General features: G+C 44.8%; 1 protein-coding gene across 1 annotated transcript; it reads left to right on the forward strand.

Moving 5' to 3' along the window:
* The first annotated feature begins 4977 nt into the window (after positions 1–4977).
* On the forward strand, positions 4978–26319 carry LOC311105146 (trinucleotide repeat-containing gene 6B protein-like). Its single transcript, XM_084147185.1, has 21 exons — positions 4978–5257; positions 6865–6952; positions 7242–7263; positions 7513–7869; positions 8013–10730; positions 10818–10973; positions 11069–11253; positions 11387–11449; positions 17689–17841; positions 18093–18227; positions 18492–18635; positions 18870–18974; positions 19158–19356; positions 19687–19839; positions 19983–20150; positions 20277–20420; positions 22798–22890; positions 23047–23262; positions 23472–23542; positions 24036–24175; positions 24523–26319. Exons 2-21 carry the CDS (start codon positions 6896–6898, stop codon positions 25079–25081), a joined length of 5838 nt encoding a protein of 1945 aa, XP_084003311.1. The 5' UTR covers positions 4978–5257; positions 6865–6895; the 3' UTR covers positions 25082–26319.
* The last annotated feature ends 1475 nt before the right edge of the window (positions 26320–27794 follow it).

The following is a 27794-nucleotide window of genomic DNA, read 5'->3' on the forward strand; positions in this document are numbered from 1 at the left end:
AAATATTTAACCTTTATTTAACCAGGTAAGCCAGTTGAGAACAAGTTCTCATTTACAACTGCGACCTGGCCAAGATAAAGTAAAGCAGTGCGATAAAAACAACAACACAGAGATACATATGGGGTAAACAAAACATAAAGTCAAAAATACAACAGAAAATATATATACAGTGTGTGCGAATGTAGTAAGTTATGGAGGTAAGGCAATAAATAGGCCATAGTGCAAAATAGTTACAATTTCGTATTAACACTGGAATGATAGATGTGCAAAAGATGATGTGCAAATAGAGATACTGGGGTGCAAATTAGCTAAATAAATAACAATATGGGGATAAGGTAGTTGGGTGGGCTAATTTCAGAAAGACTGTGTACAGGTGCAGTGATCGGTAAGCTGCTCTGACAACTGACGCTTAAAGTTAGTGAGGGAGATAAGAGTCTCCAGCTTCAGAGATATTTGCAGTTCGTTTCAGTCATTGGCAGCAGAGAACTGGAAGGAATGGCGGCCAAAGGAGATGTTGGCTTTGGGGATGACCAGTGAGATATACCTGCTGGAGCGCAGACTACGGGTGGGTGTTGCTATGGTGACCAGTGAGCTAAGATAAGACAGGGATTTGTCTAGCAGTGATTTATAGATGACCTGGAGCCAGTGGGTTTGGCGACGAATATGTAGTGAGGGCCAGCCAACAAGAGCGTACAGGTCACAATGGTGGGTAGTATATGGGGCTTTGGTGACAAAACGGATGGCACTGTGATAAACTACATCCAATTTGCTGAGTAGAGTGTTGGAGGCTATTTTGTAAATGACATCGCCGAAGTCAAGAATCGGTAGGATAGTCAGTTTTACGAGGGCATGTTTGGCAGCATGAGTGAAGGAGGCTTTGTTGCGAAATTGGAAGCCGATTTTAGATCTAACTTTTGATTGGAGATGCTTAATGTGAGTCTGGAAGGAGAGTTTACAGTCTAACCAGACACCTAGGTATTTGTAGTTGTCCACATACTCTAGGTCAGACCCGCCGAGAGTAGTGATTCTAGTCGGGTGGGCGGGTGCAAGCAGCGTTCGGTTGAAGAGCATGCATTTAGTTTTACTAGTGTTTAAGAGCAGTTGGAGGCTACGGAAGGAGTGTTGTATGGCATTGAAGCTCGTTTGGAGGTTTGTTAACACAGTGTCCAATGAAGGGCCAGATGTATACAAAATGGTGTCGTCCGCATAGAGGTGGATCCGAGCGTCACCAGCAGCAAGAGCGACATCATTGATATACACAGAGAATAGAGTCGGCCCGAGAATTGAACCCTGTGGCACCCCCATAGAGACGGCCAGAGGTCCAGACAACAGGCCCTCCGATTTGACACATTGAACTCTATCTGAGAAGTAGTTGGTGAACCAGGCGAGGCAGTCATTAGAGAAACCAAGGCTATTTAGTCTGCCAATAAGAATGCGGTGGTTGACAGAGTCGAAAGCCTTGGCCAGGTCGATGAAGACGGCTGCGCAGTACTGTCTTTTATCGATCGCGTTTATAATATCGTTTAGGACCTTGAGCGTGGCTGAGGTGCACCCATGATCAGCTCGGAAACCGGATTGCGTAGCGGAGAAGGTACGGTGGGATTCGAAATGGTCGGTGATCTGTTTGTTAACTTGGCTTTCAAATACTTTCGAAAGGCAGGGCAGGATGGATATAGGTCTATAACATATACATCTCTACTACTCACACCATTTCTCTCAGGATCCCTCCCCCTTGACCCATCTTCCTCTACTTTCTTCACTGCCTCTGCATATGACAACCTCTTCTCTACTCTTACCCTGGATACCTCAACCTGCTTCTCTCGCACTGGACATGTCTGATCCCCAGCCCCATGGCCACCCCCACAATTAGCACACACCACCACTTCCCCCACTGCTTCACACTCCTTTGTCTCATGCCCTTCTGCACACTTCTCACATCTTGGAATCTCCCTCCTACACACTGCTGCCACATGCCCAAAAATGTGACACCTGTAACATCTTAAGGTATTCGGCACATATGCTCACACTGGATAACTTATATATCCTAACCTCACTTTCTCAGGCAAAGACTCAACTTCAAAACTCAAAAGAACAGACAATGACTCTTCTGTTTCCCCACTCTCGCCACCCTGTTTACGTCGCACAAAACGACGAGCATCACACACACCGGGAATCATCTCCTTCAGTTGGTCAACTTTTACATTCACTGCTACTCCAGTAATCACTCCTCTCAATGGCACCATTTTCTTAAGAGTGAAACAATTCACAGTTCTTTCCCCCATTTGTTTAACTCTGAGCGCCTTCTCCCTCTGTCCAACAGAAACACAAACAATTATCACTAGACCACTTCTGGTTACCCTCACCGATTCCACTTTACCCAATGCTCTTTTCTTGGCAACACTGCTCTAGATGAGACCGCACTTCATTGAAGTATCCCTGCTGTTGACCAATCTCAGACGAGGGGGCGTAGACTTCGGAGACCGAGTTCCGCTTGCCTCGATAGAAAAAAATGGTGTGTCCGAACAGCCGAAAAAAAACTTGCCGAAGTCCAAAACAAACAAAAACGTCACAAAATGTCATCATAATATATGCAGGAACTGTTCCGAACTGTTTCGGCTGGGAAGCAAGCAGACGCCATTAGGCTACAAAAGAGAAAAACAACAACATGCTCGAAATGTTATATAACAAGAGAGTATCAATAATTCAGATGAGGCTGGGATTTTGAGGTCAGTCTTATGATACAGAGAATACATTGTGTTCTGGAAAAGGTATGATGACATATAGATCAACGAACTGGTGAGGGCACTAGAACAGTCTGCAGCACCCAGCCTCACCCTACTAGAATCTGAAGTCAAATGTCTACTGTTTCTTGATGATCTGGTGCTTCTGTCCCCAACCAAGGAGGGCCTACAGCAGCACCTAGATCTTCTGCACAGATTCTGTCAGACCTGGGCCCTGACAGTAAATCTCAGTAAGACAAAAATAATGGTGTTCCAAAAAAGGTCCAGTTGCCAGGACCACAAATACAAATTCCATCTAGAAACCGTTGCCCTAGAGCACACAAAAAACTATACATACCTCATCTTAAACATCAGCGCCACAGGTAACTTCTACAAAGCTGTGAACGATCTGAGAGACAAGGCAAGGAGGGCCTTCTATGCCATCAAAAGGAACATAAATTTGACATACCAATTAGGATCTGGCTAAAAATACTTGAATCAGTTATAATAATATAATAATAATATGCCATTTAGCAGACGCTTTTATCCAAAGCAACTTACAGCCACGCGTGCATACATTTTTTGTGTATGGGTGGTCCCGGGGATCGAACCCACTACCTTGGCGTTACAAGCGCCGTGCTCTACCAGCTGAGCTACAGAGGACCAGTTATAGAACCCATTGCCCTTTATGGTTGTGAGGTCTGGGGTCCGCTCACCAACCAAGAATTCACAAAATGGGACAAACACCAAATTGAGACTGCATGCAGAATTCTGCAAAAATATCCTCTGTGTACAACGTAAAACACCAAATAATGCATGCAGAGCAGAAGTAGGCCGATACCCGCTAATTATCAAAATCCAGAAAAGAGCCGTTAAATTCTACAACCACCTAAAAGGAAGCAATTCCCAAACCTTCTATAACAAAGCCATCACCTACAGAGAAATGAACCTGGAGAAGAGCCCCCTAAGCAAGCTGGTCCTAGGGCTCTGTTCACAAACAGACCCCACAGAGCCCCAGGACAGCAACACAATTAGACCCAACCAAATCATGAGAAAACAAAAATATAATTACTTGACACATTGGAAAGATTTTACAAAAAAACTGAGCAAACTAGAATGCTATTTGTCCCTAAACAGAGAGTACACAGTGGCAGAATACCTGACCACTGTGACTGACCCAAAATTAAGGAAATCTTTGATTATGTACAGACTCAGTGAGCATAGCCTTGCTATTGAGTCCCGTGTAGCTCAGTTGGTAGAGCATGGCACTTGCAACACCAGGGTTGTGGGTTTGATTCCCACGGGGGGCCAGTATGAAAGAATGTATGCACTTACTAACTGTAAGTCGCTCTGGATAAGAGCGTCTGCTAAATGACTAAAATGTAAAAATTGAGAAAGGCCGCTGAAGGCAGACTTGGCTCTCAAGAGAAGACAGGCTATGTGCACACTGCCCACAAAATGAGGTGGAAACTGAGCTGCACTTCCTAACTTCCTGCCAAATGTATGACCATATTAGAGACATATATTTCCCTCAGATTACACAGACCAACAAATCATTCGAAAAAACAAATCCAATTTTGATAAACTCCCATATCTATTGGGTGAAATATCACAGAGTGCAATCACATCAGCAAGATTTGTGACCTGTTGCCACAAGAAATGGGCAACCAGTGAAGAACAAACACCATTGTAAATACAACCTATATTTATGTTTATTTATTTTCCCTTTGTACTTTAACTAGTTGCACATCATTACAACACTGTATATAGACATAATATGACATTTGAAATGTCTTTATTATTTTGGAACTTTTGTGAGTGTAATGTGAGTGTAAACATTTTTTAGTGTTTATTTCACTTTTGTTTATTATCTATTTCACTTGCTTTGGCATTGTAAACATATGTTTCCCATGCCAATAAAAGCCCCTTAAATTGAAATTGAAGAGAGGGAATGCATTGATTATACTTATTCTCATTCAGGAGCTGAATGTAAACCAAAGATGAGAACGGACTAGGTTATTGATTCGTTTTTGTTTTGCAGTATCTAAATTCACAGAGTTATGGCAGAGGTAGTTCAGTTTCCACTGTCTAGCTATAGTGCTGTACTGTTGCTTTGGCTTACAACTTTGTGTCATCTCTGATAACACTCTAATTGGATGTAAATGACGTCACGTTTGGGAGAGAATACGCCCCCTTGCTGCAGAGTGCAGATATGCATCCAGCCCCCCCCTCCGTCTGGTCAACAACACAGCTGCACAGAGAAGCAAAATGGCCGATAGTAAACTAACCGATCTCAGAGCGCTTTGCAACCACCAAGAGGTTATGCATGTGTAGTTTATAGCGAAAACTACATTCGTCCGAAAATATATACGTTAAATGAATTTCTCTATTATGAACATTTCGCATTTTGGTGATGTTATTTCTTATTCGGTTTAGCTTTGAAAGCCTCGAACTACCGTTAGATTGCTAAGCTAGCGTTAGCTAACTAGGTCTGCAAGAATTTCATAAAGTACTTTATGTTGTTTGTGATTCCTGAGGTGAGTAACTAAAACATTTCACACTTTGTAACGTTAGGTTGTTTATTACAAAGTTGTAAAATATGTGTGCTATTGGGTTTTTTCTTACCTTGTTACGTTTCTTACGTTATAAGCGACAGCTAGCTAACGTTAGCCATCTAGCTACAGAGAACGTCACCGAAGTTTTATCGTAGCTTCTTTGGCCTTGTCAGTCACTTCAGTCCAGAAATGACAGTTGATTGTACACACAAGTTATGCTATGAAGCAGTATTGTTGTCTAGTGTGTATGCATGAATAATTTAAGAAACTCAATCAATTCAATTAAAAAATTGCACAACTATTTTCGTTAGGCACGGAGTTCTCAGCTAACTAACTGTATATCTGTGTAGGCGATGTAATGTATGGCTATTTTTATTTATTACATTTTGTATTTGTTGTTATTTTTATGCATGGCGCTTAGCTATGGGAGCTGGTTAGCAAGCCAGCTGTACGTCGTGTTCCCCAGTTACTTGGCTTTACCTTTTTGGAGCCGCAGTTAACGACATCAAAGTCGCTCGCACGAAAGCGCTATCTTACAGCAAGTTTATGTCTATTATTTTGACGATTTAGCTAGCTAGGTTAACACACGTTTGGGTCGTTGCGTGACTTTATTCACGGGGAGTCTGTTTCGTCCGTTTTTCAAGTCCACGGCCACGGGTGTGCAGCTTGGGGCTTCTCTGTACTCGAGCTCGAGGCTGGAATAGGCCTTTGCAAACGTCAGAGCGAGACCCCACTCAAGCTTCTACTAGCTAGCTAGCTGATTTGTATTAAGTGGCACTAGCTAGCATAGCTAATTTAGCTAGCTATTATGGACATTATTTTTTATTAAATGCTGCTTTAGATCCACATATAACATGGTTTAACTAGTCAATAAGTAGCTAGTTTTTACTCTAACATTAGATTGCTAGCACATTTTTTTCCTCAGACAAACTTGACTGCTGTCCTTAAAATGTATTTACAGACTAGACTACTACTTCGCAATTTGGACAAACTCTTGTTGAAATTGCCAAAATGCCTTCCATAGCGCCAACTTGCTTTGTTTTTGTTTCCCATACATACACTCAACAAAAAAAACTTCATTTTCAGCTTACTAGCGTTTTCAGTGGAGCGCTTTTGTAAAGCTGAGTCAAACGGGGGACTAAAACTAAATGCCACCCCGTGACACCTGACCTATCTAGCCAACTAGCTCGCTCTATCCTGCACACACTCACCTTCTCGCCATCTCTACTAGCTCGCTAGGCCTTGGCCTACGTGACAATTAAATATTTCTACTAGCAAACGGGTTCTCTTTTATCTACCAGACAGGTACTGCCCAGTCTTACATTTCCTCTCGGTTGGTGTGCATGTGTTGCATGTTGGTTGGAGTCGTAATCGTTTGCTTTCAAATGAATAATTCAGGATGGCTACCACAGACTGTTGCCAAGGTTGTCTGCTTAATACTATAGTTCTGACATTAACTAATTGTGTAAGAGTTCATTTTGATAAACTGTTGATAAAAGTTTTTAGGCAAGTTGCAGAAAATGTATGTAACTTGATGTTGATGCCTATTGCCCAATAGCAATGCCCACATCCATTTAAATGTGTTCCAGATAGGAGAATCAGGAAAGGGAACAGCAGTTCATGGAAGACAAGAAAAAGAAGAAAGAGGATAAAAAGAAAAGGGAAGCTTCCCAGAAGGTACATAATATAATATCCACTTTTCATCTGGAAATTAGGCCTACATAATTCACGGAGTGCTCTGGTATGTTCCTCAAAACAGAATTGTCTGATGTTTGATCCAGTTCCATGGTCCATTGAAAGTCAGAGCCACACTGTTCCGGCTGTGTTTTAGTAGAAGTCGTGACTGCAAGAATTATTTATATTTACTTGGCCTGCACTCCATAGCTGCTTGTGGTATTAGCGCTTGACATTCATTACGATAATCTGTGGGCTGTTTCATGGCACTGACAGTCTTCTATACTTTCAGGTGACTGAACAAAAAGTCAAAGGTATTTTACATTTACGTCATTTAGCAGACGCTCTTATCCAGAGCGACTTACAAATTGGATATGTTTTGTTGTTGTATGTAGTCCTGTATATACATCATTTGTAACACCCCTTCCTTTCATCAACCAAGATAATGATGAGAGGAAATATTCAAGTTAAATTATGTTACATAGCATTATGATTAGGATGTATTCCAATGTTGAGCAGCTTTGACTTTATTGACTTGGTTCATTCTTTTCATTTTCCTTAAGTGCCAGAATCAACTAAGCCCTCCTCTACGCAGTCACTAGCCACTCCTGGCTCTGTGTCTCCCAGCCCTGGCCCCGCTCCACCATCGTCCCCCTGCCCTGCAGCTGGGTTCGTTGTTCTTCCGGGCGGGAACAATGCAAACCGGACGGCTGTGGCCAACGGACAGCCCCCCACCGGAACTCAGCCCACTCAGCGCTACATGCCCAGAGAGGTGCCCCCACGATTCCGCTGCCAGCAGGACCACAAAGTGCTTCTGAAGAGGGGCCAGCCACCACTGTCCTGCATGCTGCTGGGGGGAGGCAGCGGTAGGGGAGACACACCCCCTCTTTCACAGGGAGAGGCCCCCAATGCAGCCACAGGTGGGTCAACATTGAAATGAAAAGATGTGGTTTGGATCTGAAGTCGGCAGCAGAGTGAATATTCGGCCAAGTGTAATTAACATGCTGTTTTAACCCAAACACGGTCCTCAAGTTAACAAAGTATATTTGCTCATTTTCTACAGATCCCAATCTGGGTTCACCTTCTCCTTCACCCCCTCACTCCTCACCCTCATCTTCAGTCGCTGCTTCTTCTACTTCGACTTATGCAAATTCCACATGGGGGGTGGGCTCTGGCAGCCAGCACCCCTCTCAGGGCTGGGAGAAGGTGATAGTGGATGGGAGTGACCTTGAGGAGTGGCCCAGCATCGTGGGTGGGGGCAGAGCGGGTTCCGAGGGAGCAGAGCTGGATGGACCCAACAACAGCAGTGCCTCACAGAGTGACAAATGCACCCAACAGCAGCTGAGGGTAGGAGGAGCAGGAGCTGGGAGTTCAGACAGTCCCTCCCCACCCCACTCCTCCCCCTCGTCACTCACTGAATGTGTCCTGTCTGGTGTCGTGTGGGGCTCTTCCAGTCAGCCTGGAATGGGAGGGGCCGCGGCAGCAACAGCAGAGGGGCCAGTGCTCTACAATTCCAAAGTCTCCTCTCTTCCTGGGACTCAGGAGAGCCCTCTTAGTGTGAACAGTGGGATTCCTGGTGCCAACTTCAACCCTAATGCCAACCCTTCAGCCTGGCCTGCCCTTGTGCAGGATGGAACGACAGGGGTTGGTGCAGCTACCACCGAAGCTGTGCCCTCATCCATCACAACCTCCTTCTCTGCCAGTACCACACACACTCATCCACTCTCCTCTGTGAATCAAGCTATCCATCAGCACCAACTCCATGAAATGCCTGCCAGGGATGGAGAGCATCTCCATGGGGATTGGGGGGGCTTGGGGCCGGAGCTCGGAGCAGGACCAAATCAAGGAGGCGAAAACCTTGTGGACAGTGGGGTTGTTGGAAGGAGCGGGAATCTCTCTGCCTCTTCTTCCTCCTCCACAACCTCTTCCTCTTCATGGAGAGCCTTGCCTCCCCTCTCCTCTAACCTCAACACAGGTGCCTCTAAGACTGACGGGTGGGACAGAGAAGGGGGAGATGCAGCTCAGGGGCAGGAGGAAAACGTGTGGGACTTTGGCAGCCAAGGTGAGAAAGCAGGGTTGGCAGGAGATGAAGCATGGGTCAGGGGAAATGATGTTAGCTCAAATACCCCAGTGGTATCTCAGGGAGCATGGGATGGGGGTACAGAGGAGGGTTGGGGTGGTACACAGGGGTCGACAGGTGTCAGGGGTTCCAGCAACCCAGCAATAGGAAGTAGCGGTGGAGGCGGGAGCAGCAAGAGCAGCAGCAGTGGAGGTAGCGGAGGCGGTGGTGGCGGCATATCCCAGGACTCTGCCTCACCAACGTTTGTTACTATGACAAGAGCTTGGGACAATCAGAAAGGGGTTGATGCTGGCGACGGAGTGGTGGGGGAATGGGCAGGCCAAGGTGGCAAAGGAAGTGGAGGCCCCTCATCCTCCAGTGGAGGAGGGTCCAGGCCTGGGAGTCACAATCGGCACCAGGAGCATTCCCGCCACCGATCCAGCAACCCACCCCCCAACCCTGAAGTGGCCTTACAGAGCATGCTCAACCGGCCGGATCTGGATCCCAGGGTGCTGTCCAACACCGGATGGGGGCAGACCCAGGTACAGCAGAATGTGGCCTGGGACCTGGATACAGGAGCAGCCAGTCGAAGTGAGGGAAGCAGTTCCCCTGCATTTCCATCTCAAGCCGTAAATTCTACTAGTCGAGCTTCTACTTACCCCGCAAGCAACAGCGCAATTACTGATCCATCTGCTGGGGCCCACATGCCTACTATGAACACTGGTCCTGGCCCTGTACCTTCAAGGGGTGGCTGGGATGAATGTGCTCCACCATCCAACATGAGGAATTCTGCTGCCTCCAGGACGCCAGTGGAAGATATTGATGGCAGCCAGGGAAAGACGAGTGGAGGCTGGGGCGACATCAGTACTTCAGAGAGCCAAGGCAAAGGCTGGGGCAGTGAGGAGCAGGAGGGGAGGGACCGCAGAGGGGGCGGAGGAAGTAACTGGAGAGATTTCGGAGAACAGGGTGGTGGAAGAGGGAGTGGCTGGGGAGGTGGTCAGGAGGAGAAAGGGACTGCAGGGGGTTGGAAAGAGATGGGTAGGGAAGGAGGGGGATGGGGACAAAGAGGGGGAGGGGGAGGCGACTGGACGCAGCGTGAACCCAAGACAGTCAGTGGAGGCTGGGGGGAAGGGAGGGGCAGAGTTGGAGGCAACACGGACAAGGGGTCTTGGGGTAACCTAGATGTGGGAGGCCCACAGAGGGGTTCGGGAGGTGGAGGTGACATGTGCGGCAAACCGCACCAGGACTGGAGCATGAAGCCGCATTCAGCACAGATACCAAACAGCCAAGCGGCAACACTGAAAGCCCCAAATCAACAGCAACACCAATCACAGACCCAACCGCCACCAGGAGGCTTGGGCAGGTCAGGAGGTCCTCCCACCCAGAATCAGAACCAAAGCTCAGGCTGGACTGCTGGCCCCATCCCTCAGATCCCTGTTGGGCCTGCTGAGGCCCCTGAGCCCAGCGGTTGGGAGGAACCCTCCCCTCAGTCCATCAGCCGCAAGATGGAGATTGACGATGGCACTTCTGCCTGGGGCAATCCCACCTGCTACAACAGCAAGAATGTGAACCTGTGGGATAAAAACAGTGCCCCCTCTGGTCAGCCACTTCAAGGCCAAGCTCAACAGGGTCCACCAACATCCGTACAACAGCCACCACCAAGGAGACAGCCTGGGATCCCAGCTAACCGGGACTCAAACCCTGGCAATGCACCTGGAATGGGTAAGAGATGCCGGATTTATTCCTTCAAAGGCCAAAAATGTGAATTTCTAGCAGATTTTCTTAATCCGGTATTCTCTGTATTACTAGGCCCAGGTATGTGGGGAGGGGGTGGCAACCTCGCTGGACAATCTGTGGATAATGGCACCACTTCCTGGGGGCAGACTTCTGATGCACCATCTGGCTGGGGAGACCCAGATGACTCAAGCAAAGCCGCTGGTTGGGGAATTCCCTCATCCAAATCTGGTAAGACACTTCAATGAGTTTTCATTGTAAGGCAAACGTGTTGTTGGTTGTTGCTCCTTAGGACATTGCATGACCCCTCTCTGCATGTCCCATAGGCTCAAAGTCAGTGCAAGAGAGCTGGGGCAAAGGAGAGGGCCCAGTTCCAGCCTCTCGACACTCCAGCTGGGATGAGGAGGAGGACGTTGGTGGAGTTTGGAACAGCACAGGCTCCCAGGGCAGCAGCAACTACAATTCTGGTGGCTGGGGGCAAGGCCCCGGGGGAAAGAGAGGCAACCTCAAGGTATGTTGTGATTAGGGTCTGCTTGCTCAATTTTGTTTTTATGTCCTAATCTGTTGATCTATGAAAGATATCTTTCTGATTGAGAGATTGTTTCGCTACATTGCATGTTTGTGTGTTTGTTTGTTCCCTAAAGGGTGGAGGTGGAGACCACTGGATGAACCCCATGACACGACAATTCCAAAATATGGGACTCATGGTAAGCCCTTTTATGTCTCGGAAGAAAGGATGGTGATGATGCATTTTATCTGTTCAAGGGTAGGTAGCATAAACAACCACATGTAACATATGGATTTGCATTAGAATACCCATCAAAAGTCCCAATGCAAAGTTTCACCTCACTTTTTCTATTTTTCAAGTTATTACATAAAACTGATCAGAATGCTGAAGTCATGCCATAAAAAACATTTGCGGGGTGTGACATATAATGAAAACCCTCTGCCTATTGGCTACTTAGTTTATTCCAGCCTGTGTCAAAATACAACCCTGCCCCTTTTAAGACAAAAAAAGGTATTTACCTGATTCGTCTTTCAAAGGTGTCTAGAAATGTACATGTTTTGTGCTCTTGTAGGATGCAATCACTCCTCTATTGCTGACTACAATTGATCTATAACTGGGATAATAACTCACTAACTAGCAAAGAATATGAACAAAATGTGCACATGTGGCTACATGCAGCTCTCGCTTTGATCTCAAAACAAGCCCATCTACTCATGACCGCTCATGCTGTAAACACAGTCCAGTTCAAAGTAAATGGCACAGATCCATATATGGCAATGGTCTATTTGCCTATAGAGCTACTGCAGTTCTGATTTGTTTATGTCGCACCGGTCTGTGTAGAGTACGGGCTGAGTAGTGCGTGTCAATGCAGTAGAATTCTACTCCAATGCGTTCTGCCTACAACAAAATCTCTTACATAGTTAGTTTTGTTTCGGTATGTTGCATTGAAAGCTGCTAATATTGCGTCGATTCGATCACAATTGCCACTGTAAAGGGAAACGTTGATAGTGTTAACAGGGAAAACTCTAGAACAGTGGTCACCAACCTTTTCTGAGTCAAGATGTAAGCCGAGATCTACCGCTCAGATTTTTTTTTTTTTTACCTGACTTAAAACGTAAGCCTATGCAACATTAACCAATTAAAAACAGTGCTGTAGCAATCAGGTTTGTGCAGTAAACTATAGGCCCAATACATTATCACCGCATATTAGCTTTGCTTGAGTTGCCCTGCCATTGCATTGTTGTTCGGGACATTTTTTTACATTATATTTCAAAATTTGAGGTAGGCTATATGAGCACACCGGTAATAGAGCTGTTGTTGTATTACTTGTGAGGCACAGCTGAGTGAGCATACATTTAAATAATTAGCATTTTATTTTTATTTTACTGGGCTGATGGTGCCTGCATCTGATGGTCAGTCTCAGCGGAGGGAGAGAGCAGCATACAGAGGTTCCGCCTCTCAACATCCCTCCGCTCTCCCTTTCCTCCACTGACACTGACCAAAAAGGGACACCGTCTTCCAGCTGATGGCGAAACTCGAGTCGCACCGCATTATTGCACAAATTCATGTTAGTCCTATGAACAGAGTGAAATATTCCTCGATATTAAAAACGACCCAAGCTGTTAATAATAACGCAAGCCTATAGATACTTTCCTACTCATCCATTACTGCTGCAGTGCTTATTGTAGCGCTGAGTGGAAATGGGAAGAACGCTCTTTTTATGGCTTGTAAAAGTGTTGAATACAAAGTGTTGACAGCGCTGAGTAAGAACTTAAACATGAACTCACTCATAAAAACAATCTCTTTGCTATATTCGTTGAGTTTCTCTCTAGTCATGGTTTTAAATGTTTTGAAATCTCACAGTATCAACTTTGCTGTAGCTTCCTTTTATGCCTGCTACGTTACTGCAGACACGGTCATCTGAGCCATCCGATTGGCCAGCGGTAGGCCTATAGTGCACTTGATTTGCTCTCTGGGCCCGCCGGTAAGGCTGTGTTTGTACCTTCAGACACATGAAATGGTTGAAAATGGCAACAGTTTGCCTACCCGGCACGCAGGGCAGCTGAATCGGGTGCACCTACCGCCAACAGCCCGAGACGAAAAAAAGGAACACAACGCTTTATCGTTGGGTCTTTTACAGAAATGTTTGGCGATCGACTAGTAATGCCTTGGCGATCGACCGGTTGGTGACCACTGCTCTGCTTCTCTCTGTGGGCTGATATTTCTGCGCAGCAGTCCCGGGGGAGCTGTGCTGCAGTCTTAGAGGGAACATTGGTTAGCACTGCTTGAGTCAGCCAGTTACTGTCAACACCTAGCTTACAGCTACATTAAAGTAAACCAACGTTTTGGAAATACATAATGCCATCTAACCAGTTATCAAATAATGTTAGCAGTATATGCAGTTCTTAGAAAGCCAGCTAAAAAGTTAGTAATTTTAGCCTGCTAGATAGCCTAGCCAGCTAACTAGCCTAGCTAGCCAATCACCACATCGACATGGCTAAGTAGTAAGCCAGAGAACAACTAGTCTAGCACAGGGAGGAACCCACGGTACACAACAAAAAAGCCAGCAGATATAAAGTAAAGAGAGTGGAGACTTAACAATTGACGGCTGAGTTTGCTATCAAAGTCAAAGAGACAAGGAGAGGACTTCAGAGGGCGAGTCCGCTAGCTAATCGAATAGCGATGTAGTGAGGTAAATCCACATTGAATTTACACGGTTTATCTCATCACTGCTGACACTCGATGTACCGGTAGGAAATGGAGCAGGGATCATCAACTAGATTCAGCCGCGGGACGATTTATTAAAATGTTTTCTTGAGTGGATGGTCGGGTGGCCGGAACATAATTACAAATAATTTGTAGACTGCAAATTGACCACGATAAGCCCAAACCGATATAATGTTTGACTAAAACATAATCATTTCAAACCGTGCTTACATTTTTATACGATCACGTGTCTCTTTATTATGCGTGGGAATACTTGAACAGATGTCCAAATTTTTTAATCATTTGGAACTGATTTACTGGTGTTTTTAGTCTTATGTCCAACAATGAACAATACAAATAAATATATATACACCTACTCATTCAAAGGTTTTTATTTATTTTTACATTGTAGAATAATAGTGAAGAAATCAAAATTATGAAATAACACATGGAATCACGTACTAATCAAAAAAGTGATAAACAAATCAAAATATATTTGAGATTCTTCAAATAGCCACCCTTTGCCTTGATGACAGCTTTGCACACTCTTGGCATTCTCTCAACCAGCTTCACCTGAAATGCTTTTCCAACAGTCTTGAAGTTCCCATATATGCTGAGCTCTTGTTGGCTGCTTTTCCTTCACTCTGCGGTCCAACTAATCTCAAACTATCTCAATTGGGTTGAGGTCGGGGGATTGTGGAGGCCAGGTCATCTGATGCAACACTCCATCACTCTCTCTCTTCGTCAAATAGCCCTTACACAGCCTGGAGGTGTGTTTGGTCATTGTCCTGTTGAAAAACAAATGATAGTCCCACTAAGCCCAAACCAGATGGGATGGCGTATCGCTGCAGAATGACGTGGTAGCCATGTTGGTTAAGTGTGCCTTGAATTCTAAATAAATCACAGTTTCACCAGCAAAGCGCCCCCACAACATAACACCAGGGAAATACACATGCAGAGATCATCCGATCACCCACATTGCGTCTCACAAAGACACAGCGGTTGGAACCAGAAATCTCAAATTTGGACTCCAGACCAAAGGACACATTTCCACCGGTCTAATGTCCAATGCTCATGTTTCTTGGCCCAAGCAGGTCTCTTCTTATTTGTGTCCTTTAGTAGTGGTTTCTTTGCAGCAATTCGACCATAAAGGCCTCATTCACACAGTCCCCTCTAAACAGTTGATGTTGAGATGTGTCTGTTACTTGAACTCTGTGAAGCATTTATTTGGGCTGCATTTTCTGAGGCTGGTAACTCTAATGAACTTATCCTCTGCAGCAGAGGTAACTCTGGGTCTTCAATTCCTGTAGCGGTCCTCATGAGAGCCAGTTTCATCGTAGCGCTTGATGGTTTTTGCGACTGCACTTGAAGAAACTTTCAAAGTTCTTAATTTTCCGTATTGACTGACCTTCATGTCTTAAAGTAATGATGGACTGTTGTTTCTCTTTGCTTATTTGAGCTGTTCTATCCATAATATGGACTTGGTCTTTTACCAAATAGGGCTATCTTCTGTATACCCCCCTACCTTGTCACAACACAACTGATTGGCTTAAACGCATTAAGAAGGAAAGAAATTCCACAAATGAACTTTTAACAAGGCCCACCTGTTAATTGAAACCGCATGAAGCTGGTTGAGAGAATGCCAAGAGTGTGCAAAGCTGTCATCAAGGCAAAAGGGTGGCTATTTGAAGATTCTCAAATATAAAATATATTTGATTTAACTTTTTGTTACTACATGGTTCCATATGTGTTATTTCATAGTTTTGATGTCTTCACTATTATTCTACAATGTAGAAAATAGTAAAAAATCAAGAAAAACCCTTGAATGAGTAGGTGTGTCCTATCTATTTCTCAGCAAAAAAAGAAACGTCCTCACTCTGTCAACTGCGTTTATTTTCAGAAAACTTAACGTGTAAATATTTGTATGAACATAAGATTCAACAACTGAGACAAACTGAACAAGTTCCACAGACATGACTAACAGAAATTGAATAATGTGTCCCTGAACAAAGGGGGGGTCAAAATCAAAAGTAACAGTCAGCATCTGGTGTGGCCACCAGCTGCATTAAGTACTGCAGTGCATCTCCTCCTCATGGACTGCACCAGATTTGCCAGTTCTTGCTGTGAGATGTTACCCCACTCTTCCACCAAGGCACCTGCATGTTCCCGGACATTTCTGGGGGGAATGGCCCTAGCCCTCACCCTCCGATCCAACAGGTTCTAGACGTGCTCAATGGGATTGAGATCCGGGCTCTTCGCTGGCCATGGCAGAACACTGACATTCCTGTCTTGCAGGAAATTACGCACAGAACGAGCAGTATGGCTGGTGGCATTGTCATGTCAGGATGAGCCTGCAGGAAGGGTACCACATGAGGGAGGAGGATGTCTTCCCTGTAATGCACAGCGTTGAGATTGCCTGCAATGACAACAAGCTCAGTCCGATGATGCTGTGACACACCGCCCCAGACCATGACGGACGCTCCACCTCCAAATCGATCCCGCTCCAGAGTACAGGCCTCGGTGTAACGCTCATTCCTTCGATGATAAACGCGAATCTGACCATCACCCCTGGTGAGACAAAATCGTGACTCGTCAGTGAAGAGCACTTTTTGCCAGTCCTGTCTGGTCCAGCGACGGTGGGTTTGTGCCCATAGGTGACGTTGTTGCCGGTGATGTCTGGTGAGGACCTGACAACAGGCCTACAAGCCCTCAGTCCAGCCTCTCTCAGCCTATTGCGGACAGTCTGAGCACTGATGGAGGGATTGTGCATTCCTGGTGTAACTCGGGCAGTTGTTGTTGCCATCCTGTACCTGTCCCGCAGGTGTGATGTTCGGATGTACCGATCCTGTGCAGGTGTTGTTACACGTGGTCTGCCGCTGCATCTTTCTTTTGGTGTTTTTCAGAGTCCGTAGAAAGGCTTCTTTAGTGTCCTAAGTTTTCATAACTGTGACCTTAATTGCCTACCGTCTGTAAGCTGTTAGTGTCTTAACGACCATTCCACAGGTGCATGTTTATTAATTGTTTATGGTTCATTGAACAAGCATGGGAAACCGTGTTTAAACCCTTTACAATGAAGATCTGTGAAGTTATTCTGACGAATTATCTTTGAAAGACAGGGTCCTGAAAAAGGGACTTTCCTTTTTTTGCTGAGTTTATATGTGTATGTATGTGTATAATGTTTTTTGCTCAGAAAACTTGGCCCAAATAAGGCTGCCAGTTGGGGAACCCTGAAATAGAGCTAGCAGGCTTCACAAATAACACTCGGCACAGCACCTGGTTTCAGTCAGTCTTATTCCGGATCCTGCCTTCCACTGGTTATACTAAGCCATCGAAGTCCTCCGGGGTGAAATGAGCACCGCATACAGTGGATTCCCATATTCCACCAAACACACAGGAGGAGATGCGTTGCAGTTCTTTGCATGAATTTATGTGTCGTCTTCGTGGATTTACATAGTATTTCACCATGGTTTGGAATGTAATTACATGCTAGCATAGCTAGTAGCTAACGTTAGCCAGCTGGAACTAGCTAGGTAGCACCGATTCTCCATATGATGTTGAGAAATGGGTAGTTCCGAAGATATACTTAAATAAGTTAATAAATGTGTTTTAAACGCTAAAACATAACCATGTTTGTAGTTAACCAGATCGTGACTACAACTAAGTTACTAAGTCTTTGACCACACTGTTGTTACTTTGGTGAGTAAAAACTCATGCTTCCTACTATTTTAATAGGGCGAGGACTTGAGTCTTGATAAAAAGCTGGAAGGAGATAAGAGAGGGATGAACGACTACAGCGGTGAAATGCGGAGAAGAGGTGGAGGAGGCTACCGTATGCCCAGTTCCAAAGACATGGGGCCTGGAGACATGGGGCCTTACAGTGACAAGGTAAGAGAGTCATACTCCTGTCAAAGGGTTCAAGGTGCCCTAGAAGCTGTGCTAAGCAATGTTTGCATGGTCCGTCGATTGGCCTAGGTGGAGGAGGCTAGACATGTTGACGTTATCATTAGCTAGCCAGCTAACATCAACTAGCTTTTTCTGTCAACTAACTTTATAGATATTTTCCTTTTATCAGCTCTCACTGTTCCTTTTTATAATTTCATATTTAACTGTACTCTTCTGTATATCCATCATTCCAGATGGGTGGTCATGGTGTATTTGGTGGCAGCGGTGGGATGCCTCAGCCTCGGGGAATGCACCAGCCTGGGATGCATCCCATGAACCCTTCCCAAGGGTTACGCGGACAAGTGCCTCATCAATTCTTGTCTGCTCAGGTGTGTTACCTGTGTACCTCATGAATATTAATGTTGTTTATTTTGAAAGTTGTTCCACGTTGGGTATGAGCAAGTGCTATAACAGTCAAGAACAATATATTTTCTAGCTTGTCCTTCTTAGATCACCATTTTGGAATATTGGCCAGGTTGTCTAACAAAACTCTACATTCTATATCCAAGAGAGCATTTTTCTTTATCCAGTGTCCACAATGCTAATACACATGTTGATGCTTCATTTTTGAATTATTGTATTTCACATTGCAGGTGCCGGGCCCTATGCTAAAGCAGGTTCCCTCTCCTGGCAGCAGTGTTGGAGGTGTCGGCGGAGGGGTGTTCCCACCTCAGCTCTCCCCACAGCAACTTGCCGTGCTTAGTAACATTTACCCCCATGTGCAGCAGTTCCACCTGGTAAATAGTCTCTGCCTCGGTGTTGTAGTTCAGGCTGTCTGTGCAATCAGCACCATTTTATCACAATTTTCCAAGTTGCTCAGTAATTCCTTCTGACTTCAAAGAATCTTGTATGGATTGGATATCAAGTAATATTCACTGTAAAACTGCTACTACACTGTCTCTCTCAGTGGAATACAATAGTCAAACTACTTACAATGCCTGCCAACTCCCATACCTTCCTCCACCCCCCAGGCTTGTCAGCTCCTTCTGCAGCAGCAACAGCAGCAGCAGCTCCTGCAGAACCAGAGGAAGTTCCCCCAGCCCCAGCCTATACGCCAGCAGCCTGATCCACAGCAGGTACTGAACGTCCCATAGTAGTGTAGTGCCTTATCACTATACACATAGCAGTTCAGACTAATTTAAATATTAGATGCAATAGTTGTGCTAGACTTTCAGCATGTAGTAGCTTGCTAACCAGCTTGTCGTTAGTCTCTTGATGCAGTGTTTGTGTATGTAGTTTTCAATCTTTTCTCTTCTTAGCTGGCTAGAATCATGGCTATTCTGCAACAACAGAGACAGCAACAACAGGGAGGGGTAGGCGGAGGCAGTGGGAGCTCCAAACTGTCCCCATCTCATCTTGGAGGGGCACCAAAACAGCCGATGGCAGACTCCATGCCCCACCCTGGTATGGCTGGGCCCTTGTCAGATCTTCATGCCAAAACACATGGGATGTACTCTGGTAAGTTGCTTAGGTTTGGGCTTTGTTATTATCTCTCCAACACATCTCAGTCCAATTTGTCAGTTTAGAGCAGTCTGCTCAGTATGAGGTCAAAGGCAAGGCATCACTAAATCATGTCCAACTAATTTGTGTAAACAGTAGCTCATATATCACTGTTGCCGTGACGAAAGTGTTTCATTTAAATCACCTAGTCCCTATTCCGTGGTGTTCGATTTCAGGGGGATTACACTGGCCCAAGTTTTATCAACACAGCCATCACCTTTGCTCATGACTGCATTGAATGAACCATCAGGCTGTGACATCTGACCATGTTTTTTCCCGGTATCTCAGGGCTTGCTCCCAGAGGCAACCTGTCTGGGCTGGAGCTGGGCTCCATGGTGGGGGGGGTGAAGGATGGAGGAGGGCAGCAGTCCCGCTTCAAATGGATGATGGAGGGTCACTCTCCGGCCCCCTCTCCCCCAGATGCAGCCCAACACAAGAATGGTGAGTCATTAAAATCCAATGGCTTGCTATTGAGATACTAATGACATGAATAATCATACCAATATAACGCTATAAAAGGAAATGACATGTCAAACTGACCAAAATGATTTGTATTTCTGTTTTTGTCTTGTGTGCTATTGCAGGTCCTTTACCCATGCCCATGAAAGTTCGAGGGGGCTCCCCATATTCACAGTATGAGTTGCTTGGGGTTGATGGTTTGGGAATGCCGCCTCAGGGCCCCTCTGACAACTGGCACCGTACCCCTGGAAGCAAGATGGGTACCATGACTGGGACATCCAGCTGGCCCCCAGGTAACTTGCTTTCAGTACCCCAAGTGCCCAATGCACAATTGAAATGCACATATGAAACATTGCAGTAGCAAAGAATGTCAATATTGCCAAGCTCAGTAGTCTTCCCTGTGGTTTCTGCGGTGACAGAGTTCCAGCCCGGAGTGCCCTGGAAAGGAATCCAGAGTGCTGACCCGGAGTCTGACCCTTACATGACCCCTAGCAGTGTGCTGGGCTCCCCTGGACCCTCCAGCCTCAGCGACTCTGACCACCAGTTACTGCGAGACAACACAGGTACTCGCTGTGTAATCACTGCTTCTGTATAAGTATTGAATGAGATTAAACCTATTGGCACACCTAGGGCTGTTGCGGTGAACGTATTACCGCCACACCGGCGGTCATGAAGGCAGTCAAATTCCACGTGACCGTTTAGTCACGGTAATTAGGCTTCTCCAAGCTCTGTTGCCTACCAAACTTGCTAATTGTCTGGTACTCAGCACTCTATTGTCCCTGGAATCACTCTGACATCAATGCAAATGAATTCGAAAATCTAATCAAACACTTCATGAGAGCCCATGAGTTCATGTTGCGCATCATTTCAATTGGCTATGCAATTGCGTGAGAAAATAGTGATTGCCTCTACTACAAAGAGGAGGATCAGCTTTCTATAGGCTAGGCCTGCTATATTTATTCCTCAACTTTCCTAATATTAAGCACATTGCTTATATTTACAACAGGAGTATAGCCTACCTGGCTGGCATGAAAATAAACCACGGGGAAAAGCATCCTCCATTCGCTATTTAAGTGCATAGATGACATGTGTTTTTTTCCGCTGCCCCTGTTTTGATACAGGTGCATGATAATGGTCCATTCTAAATCAAAACAAATTTCACAAATATATTATTTAGTATATGTAAAGACTAGATTAAAACAAGAATAGTCTGATGGGTGACAATGTTAGCCTATCACTTGTGAATTATATATTTTAACTTGTGAATGATGTCCAGCATAAGAAACAATGCCTTTTTTTGGCAACCTTTTCAAAATCATAGTTGCACACCTCATGTAGCCTAGCCCATAGGCCTATATGTTTTAATAAGGTTTGTATCACAACTAAAGTTGCCAAATTAACTTCTTAAAATTAAGCACATTAATCTGCTTTACAAGGGGTATAGAGCCTAACTGGCATACATAAGCAGCGTGTGAGTTTCAAGATTGGGGAAGATAATGTTCATCATAAAAGTGCATCTTTATAATACAAGCATTACATAAATAATTGCATTTGCGGTCACTTTTGATAATGGTGTTTTCCCACTAATGGAACATTCGCGCTTATAGCCTACTACCATGTGCGCATTGCTGCGCTTGTAATGTTAAGAAATAGCCTAATAGTTTATCAACATTTTTAAGCTAAACATTCTGATCTGTTGTGTTAGCCACATTGCGTAAAAAAGATTTTTTGATGATAGTGGTTGTATTAATTTGGGATCTATCGCATCCCACAACTGTCCCAGACTGTTTGGAATATATATTTCTCGCATAGAATAGGTCGACCTTTGTGCTATGGGGGATAGTAGATTGACAGGCTAGTGCTTTTGCTGTTCGTTAGGCCTACTCATCTTGTTGGCTGACGAAAGTAAATGTGGACATATCTTCCAAGATCTTAAATATGCACCTCGGAATTGGATAAGGATGCACGCAGTTGCGTCCCCAATGTGTCTGTCTTCACTTGTAGCCTGTGAGAAGGACCCGATCATGTGATGGAGCACGCAGCACTCCGGGAGAAGTGCACAACGGCCTCTGGCCGCAAACGGTATGGATTTTTTTTAGGATGCATTACGGCCACACAAAGGGGATGCCGCCGTTAAATTCAAGGTATTATCAAGTGCTTGTCAAATTGTAAATGAGTGACTGATGTAGTGTGTATAGCCTGCGCAAAAAACTAAGCAGAGCTCATGCCTTTTCAAGTGACTTTTTTCAAATCATCATTAGTCGCGTCATGCAGCCTTACAATGTATTAAAAATCTAAACATAAAGCCCAACGTTTGTAGGACAACTAAAGTTACGTTAATAACTTAAGCATAGAGGAATACCTATTTCTTTGCTAACCGCTCAACACAGAATAGAATGTGCGCACTCCCTCAAATCGTTTTGGAGAAAATATCCTTTCTATTTTATTCAGCTTTGTTCAATTGTATTATTCGTACTATAAAATAATGCCACGGAATTCTAAGCAAATCTTGTCTGCTAAATTAACTAGTGTAGCCCACAGCCATTTGGCATAGCCAGATCAGGACCTAACATAAGGACAACTCAGAGTATGCTATTCTTTTCTGAAATAGACTACATTTTCTTCATATCATGCTTCTTTAGACCTGTCTAAAATAAATAATGGATTTATTGTGAAGGTGTAGGCTATATTACATGGATTTATTAGACTTTTTTAAATGTAGATGTTCCAAAGGTCTGCATCCGTGGCTTGTAGGCTATGTGTGGAAGCCAGGAGATGCTAAATGTGCTTATGTTAATTAACTGTCAATTACTGTGAGACCGACAGTTAATTGCTTGATAATCACTGGCTGACTAAATTTCGTGACCGGCACAGCCCTAGGCACACCATATGTTGAATTGCAGTATTTCTTGACACATTCTATCTCTCTCTCTGTTGCAGGGCCAAACCCCTCCCTCAACACCTTGCTGCCTTCACCAGGTGCCTGGCCCTACAGTGCCTCAGACAACCCCCTTGGCAATGCACACAGCACAGGTAGCAGCACTCTCTAATATATGAACAGCTTTAAAGTCTAATGTTTGAGAGAATGAGCTTCTAACCAAAGCTCTGTAAATTGATAATATATTGAAATTAGCTATATTTCCCTTGGTCATTTCTTTGATATGTTGAAAGTTGTGCTTGTTTCCTCAGCAAAGTACTCGGAGTACAAACCCAGCTGGCCCCCAGAGCCCATCGGACACAACAAGCCGTGGAAGACCAATCGCGTCAGCTCACAGCTGTCACGTCCCCCTCCTGGACTGACCAGTCAGAAACAGGCCTTAACATCCCCATGGGGCAGCGGAGCCCCGCGGTTGGCCAGGGGCTGGGGAGAGGGCGGAGCCAGTCAGGATTCAAGATTTGGGACAGGTAATATTATATCTCTGGAACAACCCTGTAGCGATTTTTATCTGTTTCCTGGCCAACTTGATACGAAACCATTTATAGCTGTTGGTTTTCAGAACTCATTGTAGTAAGATATTTATTAGATACCCATGTGTACACTCACTGGCTTTACAACAGAAAAAGATTCAAAGACTACCCTTTGTTTCTGACTGCCCTCTTTCTCTCCTCCGTAGGCTCAGCGTGGAGTGATGGTGTGGCCTCCAGAGGCAGCTGCTGGCTGCTGCTCAGCAACCTCACCCCTCAGGTACAGACAGGGAGAGAATTGATAAAAATGTTAGCACTAGCACCAATGAGCAGGGAGTAGGGAGGGAATGAGCAGAAGGATGAGGGTGGGAAAGAGGGCCCAGGGATTATCTTATGGGTGAGTCAGAATGTTATGTTTTCTGACCAATCATCGAAGTGGAATTTATCACAGCTGTTAAACAAAATGGCCATTGAGAGAGGTGGGCATGAATTTGAATGCATTAAATAATAATTTCTTGTTCATCAGCATTCTCCTTTGGTGTATCTTATGCAAATTAGTCGGTATCATGCGTGACCCAAGCGTAATTGGATTGTGAAGTTGGCTGATCCATTTAATCAATTAAGGATTGCATGAATGGCTTTGGCATGATAGGGCTGCTCAGGGAAAAACAGGATGGAAAATGTGTAATTCTACTGCCTGCCCTTTTACAGTCTAACACTTGCTCACCACAGACACACTGGTATCTCACTTTAAGTTTTCCGTTCCCGTACAGATAGATGGCTCCACACTACGGACTATCTGTATGCAGCACGGCCCCCTGCTGACCTTTCACCTCGGCCTGACCCAGGGCAGTGCCCTGATTCGCTACAGCACACGTCAGGAAGCAGCAAAGGCCCAGGGTGCACTGCACATGTAGGCTACTACCCCTCGACACACTAACACACACCGGGCTGCTGCCTAGTGTCATGCTTAACACCTTTAATAAAATATGTACAAATGTGCTGAAATGTTATCTCCATGCAGCATGTTTTAAAAAGTAGTAATTGCTCGATTTTATCATTGCAATGATTAATATATTTGTTGCAGTCTTGAGTATTTTTTCATTTACGCACACAAAGGGTGTAAAAATATAATCTTCTCAGATTATAATGCTGGATGAGAGCCTGATGACCATTCAGTTAATGTTAAATTTCTACTACTTCACCTGTTTACTAAAGGACACTAGACTAAGCCAATGCCCCTATTTTTGTTTTCTCCAGGTGTGTTCTGGGTAACACCACAATCCTGGCGGAGTTTGTGAGTGAGGAGGAAGTGGCTCGCTATTTTGCACATTCCCAGGTTGGAGGGACGGAGGGGGCCAGCCCAGGGGCAGGGCCGGCCCAGGGCTCATCAGGAACGCGCACAGCGGTGGGAAACAGCGGAGGGGGCTCCCCGGGGAGTGAACGAGCAGTAGGAGGAGGAGCAGGAAACAATTCGGGTGGAAACAGTGGGGGAGGAGGAGTTCTGGGTAGTGTGGGGCCTTCCGGCTCTGGCTGGCAAAGTTTGGATGGTACGGGCAGCTCTCCGGAGGCCACCTCAGCCCAAGGACCTGGGCTTGGTATTTTCGCTCAGTGGAGCGCCAACGGGGCTGGGAAGGGGGTAGGGGGTGGGGTGGGACAGGTGGAGGCAGGGAGGTCTGGGCTCTGGGGTGGTGTGACTCCAGGTTACTCCAGCAGCAGCCTGTGGGGTGCACCCCAAATGGAGGACAGGCACCAAATGGGCAGCCCAGCTGCCCTGTTGCCTGGTGACCTGCTGGGAGGAGGGGCTGACTCCATCTGACACACCTTCACATAAGTATATATTTAGACACACTGACACGACATACACTGGGAAACATACAAATACATATAGAAATTACAATATATAACCACATGTAAACACACACAGAAATGTGAGACATGCTTACACACATTCTCATGGCCAGACTTAAGCTATTATATAAACAAATGCAGGGACTGTTAGATGTGTATAAGGCCTTTTTCCACAGATGAAGATTTCAACTGCTAGACTTGAACCTGAAGAATTAGTCTGTCGGTCTGAGAGACTGGCTGGATTGCATTGTGCTTAGTAGGTGATTTGATGACAGACTTACATACACATGCACACACCAAATATTAACTAGCCTTCAGACAGATGGGCACTGTAACAGCATTACTCGCATCATATAGGAAAACTCTACGTGATGCAGGACAACCTGCAGTTTCCATTCATGTCCCTTATGGAGACTGAATCAAAACACATGCAAACACACTGCTCTGATTGATGACAGAACTGTATCTTACTGTGTACGTTAGTTTTTCTGTTTGTATGGTTGTTTTATTTTGAACAATGGAATACTGAAATGTAATTGTTCCTTTCAAATGCTGACCTCCTACTGTTGTTTTTCTCTCAATCATGTGTGTTACTGTTACTATGATAATTGTTGAAACTCTGGCAGTATGAGGCAACATTGCATTTCTCAGAGAGTGGGATACTGTGTGTGGAATACTCAGTGTGTGAGTGCGAATGAGACCAAGTGATAAACCCCTGTGTGTGTGTGTGTGCAAATGTGAGGATAATGTATGTGTGCATGTTACTGCCTGTCATGAATAGTGTGCGAGGCTGCTTACAGAAGGTCTAAAAATATGTTTTGAGTGCATTCGGTATACTGCTGTGTGTTCAAGAACATTGGCACTAATGCTTAGTTTTCTCATTTAAAGTTTTTTTTGCAGACTGTCTTTTTTATTGTCCGAACTGCAATAATAAAAAAATATAACATTTTAATGACACAAAGAGCTGAAGGCATACGTATTGAAAAAAGGACATGCCAAATCTTATCAAACTGTGGAGTGGTGGGGGGTTGTTTACAAGACACAGAAAAGAGTTACCGTGTGTTTTTATGTTTTGTTGTGTATTGTTTTAAATTAAGACAGGCTTTAACACACCTGTTCAGTGTTTCGTTTTGAGATTTTACAAAGGAAAATTTATTTAAACAAAAAGAACAAGATTAATAATAAAGATGAAAGTATTGGCTTCTACTTGTCTTGTGGTAATTAATGAGATTTGTTCATCTATACAGAATGACCTCTTATCCACAGGTGTCTCAACACCTTTCACACACAGGTTCCTGTGTCCACTCCACATCACACACACTCAAATAAGCCTGTGTCCACCTGCTCTGCCATCTTAACCAATCCTATTTACTGTACAAGCCACACAACCTGTAAGAAACCTGTGCTTCTCCAGTGATCTACCATTTGTGGTACAATTAGTGTGACAGTATTGAGTATTATTTCAATGCTGTATGTGAAAAGCCAGGCATGCAAAACCAGAGATGGGCAACTTTGATGGGGGCCACAAAAAATCTAACTCATCATGAGGGGCTGCAGTGGCTTGTGGGTCTGAGTACCCACATCCATACCCACACCTGCAGTCAGAGCCGGCCCTAGCCTTTTGGGCACCTTAAGTGAAATTTTGTTGGGCCCCCCCCCCACCTTCCGAGCAAAACATTTTAGCGGCCCCCCCTCTTGACATCGGATAGAAAAATGATAAGTTGTGCAATTCTACACATTTTGACATGGGGCAGAGAGAAAATTTAGCCATTTTATAATTTTTCCATAGGGTGGAGAGAAATGTTTGCAGTTTTGAATGATATCTGAGTGAGAGTGACTAACAAAATCAATGGGGAACCCCTGGTCGGTAATTTGACCATGATTACTACAAGTTTAGTTAGCTGGCAAGACTAATTTACCAATCTAAAAAATTTTAGCTGACATGGGCTAATTCAGTGACTGACATAACAAGAAAAAAACTGCTGATGCACAACCAAATTTGGAAATTGCACCTTGTGTATTCTACTATTCTGACTTTCAACATTAAGTTGAGACCCCAACTGATTTCCACAAAAGCGGGGGCTGCCAGTTGCCCATCACTGTGCAAAACCATCAGGGTCCAGAGGTACTTTATGGGGACCTCCGCTATCCTTTCACTTCTGCTGCTTGTGTCCAAACTCCAGGGTGCAGGACTATGGAGCACCCTTTGGTAATGTGCATGAGGACTAATGTCTGGATGGAATCTTCACTATCTTTAAACCAGAACCATTGCTATTTGTTATGATAGCTCTTGTCTTCACTCTACTATCCTTCATAACAATGTTCATAAGAATATAATCATCCTGCAAAGGCCTATTCACTGTGAATAACTGAACAAAAGCCAACTATCTATGGCTGTGTTTACACAAGCAGCCAAATTCTGATCTTCTTTACACGAATTAGTCTTTTAACAAATCGCATATCTTTTCATATCAGCTCTTTTTCAGCGCTGATCTGATTGGTCAAAATACCAATTAGTGAAGAAAAAAATCAGAATTGGGCTGCCTGTGTAAATGCAGCCTATTTTCTGAGGCTGCCTATTCCTCAAATCTGTAACGTTTAAGAATGTCTACATTTCTAGATGTTCTATTTCTTTAAGGCAATCCGGGTGCTTCTGACATCATCGATGTTGTCAATGGTGC

The sequence above is a fragment of the Coregonus lavaretus genome, assembly GCF_964263955.1.
Source record: "Coregonus lavaretus genome assembly, chromosome: 2".
Lineage (NCBI taxonomy): Eukaryota > Metazoa > Chordata > Actinopteri > Salmoniformes > Salmonidae > Coregonus > Coregonus lavaretus.

Excerpts from the sequence above, each read along its gene's own strand:
- LOC311105146 (XM_084147185.1), top strand. The coding sequence starts at position 6,896 with ATGGAAGACAAGAAAAAGAAGAAAGAGGATAAAAAGAAAAGGGAAGCT. Across the intron at positions 7,264-7,512 it reads GACTGAACAAAAAGTCAAAG|TGCCAGAATCAACTAAGCCC; the intron begins GTATTTTACATT and ends ATTTTCCTTAAG. Across the intron at positions 23,263-23,471 it reads GGATTCAAGATTTGGGACAG|GCTCAGCGTGGAGTGATGGT; the intron begins GTAATATTATAT and ends TCTCCTCCGTAG.